We start from the raw sequence: 6,904 nt of genomic DNA on the forward strand, positions 1-6,904 counted from the left end.
TCAGTTAAACTGCGAGGGCAAGCAAAGGTCTCATCACTGCTTTACTGAGGTGCTGTGCTCGCCCAGAGCATCACACCGCATGTACCAGAAGACTTTTCTCTGCACACACCGCTGAACACTGAAACCAGGACAGACTTCTACACATACCCTCCAGTTCGGAAAGTCACTATCGCCCATGGATTCCCTTAAATCTTAAGCCTTCTTCACATCTGCCACCCCCACCCCCACACAAACGAGGGAAGGGGGTTGGGGAGCGGAGGGGTTAAAGTGACAGCCACGACAGCAACTCCTTGGTTTTGTTCAAAAGGTAGCACAGCGCCAACACTGTGGACCTACCTTGCTCTCTCCTTTCTCGCCGTTGGGTCTCGTCTCCGGATCGTCGCTGTCCTCAGCGCCTGCACTCTCGCCGGGCAGTTCATCCTGAGCCAGCTGCTGCGGCGGCGGCTGGGGCTGGGGCGGCTGTGGCGGCGCCTGGCAGGCTCCGCCAGCCCCCTGGGAGCGGGGGATGGGCTCCGGGCGCGGAGAAACTCCCTCAACATCCATCTCCATCTTCCCATTCACTGGAGGGCAAGACAAAAGCGGAGTGGAGACTTGGCAGCGGCGACCGGCAGCTCCTCAGCTGCCCGTGGCACGCATGGCTCGCCGAGGAGGGGCCGCCTCCCGCGCGCCCTCCCTCCTGCCACCCTTCACCCGCGCTCCCCGCAGCTCCGCTCGCCTGCTCGGCTCCGGCCCTGGCTGCGTCTGGGCCGGGGAGCGCGAGGAGCGGGTGGCCGCGTGTCCTTGGAGCGCTGGCCTTCAGGCGCCCCCGGCAGTCCCGCTAAGCAGAGCGCATCCCGGCGGCGGCGGCGGCGCCTCCCGGCCGCGCTCCCAGCCTCAGGGCCGCTTGGGGACTTGCTCTCCAGCCCGGCCCACGCTCCGAGCCGCTTTCCGGCGTCTCTTGGGGCCCCTCGGCGTTTCCCCTCCCTACCAACCTTCTGAACAAAGTTGCTGGAAGAACAAACCTGGTCGCCAGGATTTGCCCGGCGAAACTGGCAAGAATAGGGACTGTCAGGTGCAAGTGAAATCTACCGTCCCCGCCCGCTGACCAAGCGCCGACCCCTCAGCCTTATCCCCTCCCCAACGCAAAGGAGCCAAGGAAAGGAGGGATCTCCGACCTGTGCGAGGTGGTGGCGGCGAGGACTAGAAAGAGAGGAGCGTGCGGAGAGCTGGTGCGCCCACCCCCAACCTCAGGTGACCCTCGCCTCCGCTCTGGCCCTGGTCCCCTCCCTCCCCCGGCCGAGCGCGCCTCAGGGGTCAGTCCCTCCGGGCTGCGCGTGTGTGTATCCCAGAGCTCCGCTCCGGGGTCTGTTCTGCCGCTGGCGGCTCCGCGCCGCACAGCCCTGCACTAGAGAACTGGAGTAGAGAAGGAGAAGCCAACGGCAAATTCCGGGCAGGAAGTCGACCTACCCTTGCCTCTGGCCAGGTCGCAGGTTAGAACCGGGAAGGGGTGGGGCCCCTCGGGGACAGGGAGGACCCGAGTCTCGCGGCGCGCCGGAGTTTGGCGTAAAGGTCGGCAGCAGAGGGTCGATGGGGTAGGAGGAAGGAGAAGCGAGAAGTCGCTGCCAGGCATTTACTGCAATGTGCCCGGGGCGGGCGCCAGCTGGGCGCCGTCTCTTTTTGGTGGTGAGTTCTGTGCTGGAAGAGCGTCCTCAGCAGGGCAGGGCTCCACCAGGAGGCTTCGGTGGTGACCCCAGGGCAGGGAGTGCGGTGCGTCTGTACATTTAGAGATGGCGAGGGTAGACTTGGAAATTCTTAAATCGGGGTTCACCACTAGTCAGGTGATCAGGATGACTTCTCAATTTAACACCACTTGATCCTGGGTAGTAGCTTACAACTTCACGGGAACTGCCACTGCAACTCTGCACGTCCAGGAGGGACCTTCAGGCGACTCTGGAGAGAAATGGCGGGTTATCAAGAACCTGTTCAATATTAAATAGAGCCCATTGTTCTGGGCTTTGAGTTCCATAATGCTCCCAAATGGATCAGCAGATTAATGAACTATTCATGCGTTTCTTAGCAGAGGATGGCTTTTTTTCCCCTAACATATATCACAGATCACACTTGCTTGATGAAACTGGAAAATTGCATTGCTCATCCCATGAATGCTTTGCATTAACTTAAACACAACTTTTACATATCAAGACACACTGCCCCATAGATGCAGTTACACAAGAACACATCATTAGGTTGTATTCCTCATTGCTATCTTTTAATCTGACTCTGCATGTATGACAGAAATTAATTGCTCCACTTTCATCAGCGTAGACAACCAATCTGGGTAATGCAATGTGAACAAGCTTTTGAAAAAGAAGAAAAAGTTTAGGGACCAAATTACCCATTCTCTTTTTCTTCACATTTTCTAAAAATCAGATTTCAAGTTCATTTTCTCAATTGGGAATTGTTGAAAATAGAGTGGGCTCCTCCCCAGTACCTGGTAATAAACCAACAATCATTAGAGAAGGTTTATAATGGTAAATTAGATTATATGTGTAATGTGCTTAGCAGAGGGTCTTAGTGCATAGTGAGCACCTAACATTGTTATACTGAGAACAGTAAGATGATACAAGTTCACACTGAGTGTTCATCTGAAGACCTTGATTTACAAAAAAGAAGCTACCAATTTAAATTACCTTTATTTAAATTTCCTAAAAGATATTTGGTCTCTTTAGAGAATGAAACCGCTTCTGAAGACAAGAAGAAAGTCAATAATATTTTGTGCAATAAAGGTTTGAATGTGTCAGATTTTTTTTTTCTACAGTGTAGCAATAAAAATCATATGTCAGTTCAGACAGCAGCAGGAATAGCTGACTGGTAAGTTATTATTCTTCCATGCTTGCTACTTCCAAAATATGTTTGTGAACTTCTTTCAAGGCTTAAATGAAGATTACATCAAAATAAAGATACAATACTTCAATTAAATTTGTTCTAAATTTAGACATGTCCTTTTAAAGACTCTCATTGTTAAATGCAAATATTTCTCCTTCTGCCCCTCTATTTTTGGGGGACGTAGTTTTTTTAAGCATCTGTCACAAGTAAATATGGACTCGGAAAATATATTACATTTCAAAACTGTTGATTGCACCTAATTATGCATGTAAATTGCTACTTCAAGCATGCAGACAGCTTGCAACATTTTGAAAATTTTGCCCTACTAGTCATCTGAGGTATTTGTGTTACTATTTTGCAGTTGCCTTAAATGACTCTTCATTTCTCAATTAACTTTCCATTAATGATAGGTCTGTGAATAATTTTGACCTTTGACTTTCTCTTCCCAAATGATTTAAATTAGTAAATCAGCACTTTCAACAACATCACCCTTCTTCCTATTTATACCAGACCTCTTGATTTTTTGAGTCACTGAAATGGGACTTTACAAAAAGGTGTCCTGGCAGAGTAGTCACTCTAACTCCTTGCTACTGAGTATGATCCATGAACCAGAATCTTCCCAACATCTGGGAGTTTGTTAGAAATGCAAGGTTTTGGGCCCTACCCTAGACCTACTGAAGCAGAATCTACATCCAGCAAGTGATTCCTACAACATTTAAGCTTAAGAGCCAGTGCTCTGGCACATCACGTGGTTGGTCTTTCTACATTATAATCATCTATGGGCACTCATTATTTCCCTGAAATACTACCAAGAAAGGCTTACTAGGAAAACACAATTTAGAAACTTTTTTTTAAAGACATTATATTCCCCACGACCTCTCAACCTCCAGGATCTTAGTGATGCATAATGAAAAGTTTCATAAAATAAGAATTTATCGGCCGGCATGGTGGCTTATGCCTGTAATCCTAGCACTCTGGGAGGCGGAGGTGGGTGGATCACCTGAGGTCAGGAGTTCCAGACTAGCCTGGCCAACATGGTGAAACCCCATCTCAACTAAAAAAGTGGAAACATTAGCTGCGTGTGGTGGCAGGCGCCTGTAATCCCAGCTGCTGGGTGGCCCAGGCAGGAGAATTGCTTGGACCCCGGAGGCTGAGGTTGCAGTGAGCCAAGATGGCGCCATTGCACTCCAACCTAGGGAACAAGAGCAAGACTTGGTCTCCAAAAAAAAAAAAAAAAAAAAATTATCTATATTGTATCTCTGGCAATAAAAGTATACAGTTTTCTAAAGTCAAAAGGCATTAACCTAAAAAGCACCTAATCTTGAATAATAAACTTTATGAAAGTATGTGGAACTAGTTCCTTAAAGACTTGGTTATTCTTGACCTTCTTTCTACTTGAGACTTGAAAGTCCACAGTTTCTTTCTGCTGGGATAACTAATGTCTTTGGTTGCAAGGCAAACAGAAACTGACAAGTGCTTGTCTGTGCAGTGGCAATCTAATACAGCTACAATAATTTGGAGTGAGTTTGGACCAAATTATGTGCCCCAATATTTTTAGGAACTATAAAAAATTATTACAAGAATTTCTTTAAATCACACAGATCAACAAATTGTTACTTTAAAAGGCTATCTAGTGTAGTACTTCTCACCTTTAATGTATATGAAGTCACCCGGAAAATGTTGTCAAAATGCAGGTTATGATTCAGCAGGTCTGGGTTTGGCTCTGAGATTCTAAATTTCTAACAAACATCCAGGTAAAGCCAGTGCTTCTAGTCCCCAGACCTAATGGGTTTACTTTATTACCATTAATGTTTCTCAAGTTTTAATCATGTGGGAAACTTTTAAAAATCTTCAATGCCCAGACTACTAGGCCCTAGAAAAATTAAATCAGAATATTTGGGGTGGGATCTAAGCACAAGTAGTTTTTAAACCTCTCCAGGTGATTACAATGTATAGCCAAGATTGAGAAACAGTGCTTTAAGTCAGTGAGTGATTCTCCAAGTGTGATCCCCAAACCAGCAGCAGTAGCACCTGGGAATTTGCTGAAAATGCACACTCTAATGTCCATCCCAGATTTACCAAATCAGAAACTCTAGAGGTGAGATCCAGCAATCCATGTTTTCACAAGGCATGATTTTGATGCATGCTTAAGTTTCAGATCCACTGCTATGATCAAAGATTCTCTGCAACTGCATGTGAGAATCACCTGGGGAGTGTTCAAAAAACACTGATTTCCTCCCCCACAATCAATTAAATTAAAATATCTGAGGGTGAAATCTAACATGTTAATGTTTAAAAGTTCCCCCCGGTTATTCCAATTGTGCAGACAAGGTTGAGAAGGATGTCTACAGACTGAATTTTGATGTATGCAAATCAGTGTTTCCATGGAGCAGCAGTTTCTTCTATGCTAGTTTTTTTTTTTAAAAAAAAGTTCTTAATCTGCAAAAATGGAGACCTAGAAAGGTAGAGTACTATCCCAATTGTCATAGATTCAAATTAGTGTATTCAGTATTTTCCGATGAGCCATTTTTCCTTCTTGGTAACATGACAGCAGCTTCTGCTTTCTCCAGCAGGACTTTGATGTGAAATGATTCAATTTTAAGTGGCTATGAGATGTACCCTGGCACCAGCCTGCAGTGATTAAAGATTCCTGTGTCAGATTGGTTAACCATCTTCAGGGATGTTGCTGTAAATCAAGTCTCTCCTGTTAAGGGCTTTAGCACGTTGCTACCCAAAGTGCAATTCACAGATCATCACCTGGGTGCTCATCAGTATCACCTAGGAGCTGTTGATGAATGCTGACTCTCAGGCCCCACCCCAGACCTACTGAATCAGTGTCTGCACATTAGGATCCCCATGTGATATGTATATACATTTAAAGTTTGAGAAGCACAGCTGTAGTGTATCCCCGTAATATACAAAAAAAAAAAAAAAAACAGCCACTTAATCCTACCTGTTACATCTCTTGGCTCTTCGTGGATGTTCATCCATTCTGAGAAGCTTGTGGAACTCTTATGGGTAAAGTTCAATTGTAGAGGAATCTACAAGCATCCTTCCCTTTGTTTCAATCCTTTAGGTTTAGCACCCCTGTCCAGTAGAACTTTCTACAATGATAGAAATGGTCTTTATCTGAGCTCTTCAATAAGTAGCCACCAGCCACATGTGGCTGTTGAACAAATGAATTGGCTAATATGACTGAGAAACTAAATTTTAATTTTATTTCATTTTAATCGATTTAAATTTAAATTGCCTTGTGTGGTTATTGGCTCCACTATTGAACAGCACAGCTCAAGAGTAATCATCTTTCCTCTTGCTCAACCCTTATTTGAGTTCCCAGGTTACACCCCAGCCCCTCCTTCTCAGCTTTTGTATGTATTAATCCCCAGTGAATGCACCAGGAAGAAAAACATCTGCCTTGCCACCTCATTTACATAATAAGTAACATTATGCTTATTATTTTGAATGAGAGGAGTTTAACTTGAATTAAATGCCACCAAAAGTTGTCAAAACCTTTTTCATAGTATTCATAATTGCCTAGCTTTAATTTTACAGCCTTTTCAAACATCAGCAGACATAGAATGCATTTGGAAACTGCTTTAAGAAAATGAGACAAAAGACTGCAAATGGATTCAGAGTACAGGATACATAAAGACATCGCCCCCACCCCAAGCATCTTGTTGGCGTATAATGGAAAGTTGATTACATTGAGTGCATCTATGTTGAAAGTAAATATCAAAACTTGCAGATTACTCTCAAAATGGAAGGTGAAATACAAAATAAAAGAGAGATCATAGAGTTAACAGTACCAGAAGATAGCAAATGAAATTCAAAATAGAAATGTACTCAACACTTAGTTTGGATATTAAATATCTATGGAACCAATGGAATGAGATGGGATGGCATGGGGTGAGATGAGAGGAGAGGGGATAAAACAAAAACACTCATGATTTGAAAACAGAAACCAGCCCCCTCAAGCTTTCTCTTCTCTGGGATAAGAGTAACAACAACAACCACATTTATAATTGCACTGCCTATCATT

General features: G+C 44.9%; 1 protein-coding gene across 1 annotated transcript; it reads left to right on the forward strand.

The window, feature by feature from the left end:
* Positions 1–505: 505 nt before the first annotated feature.
* LOC126948902 (sterile alpha motif domain-containing protein 1) lies at positions 506–1,084 on the forward strand. The gene has a single exon (XM_050781366.1). The coding sequence runs from the start codon at positions 506–508 to the stop codon at positions 1,082–1,084; it is 579 nt and encodes a 192-aa protein (XP_050637323.1).
* Positions 1,085–6,904: the final 5,820 nt, after the last annotated feature.

Source organism: Macaca thibetana, chromosome 2 (assembly GCF_024542745.1).
Source record: "Macaca thibetana thibetana isolate TM-01 chromosome 2, ASM2454274v1, whole genome shotgun sequence".
NCBI classification, from domain to species: domain Eukaryota; kingdom Metazoa; phylum Chordata; class Mammalia; order Primates; family Cercopithecidae; genus Macaca; species Macaca thibetana.

Excerpts from the sequence above, each read along its gene's own strand:
- LOC126948902 (XM_050781366.1), top strand. The coding sequence starts at position 506 with ATGGGCTCCGGGCGCGGAGAAACTCCCTCAACATCCATCTCCATCTTC.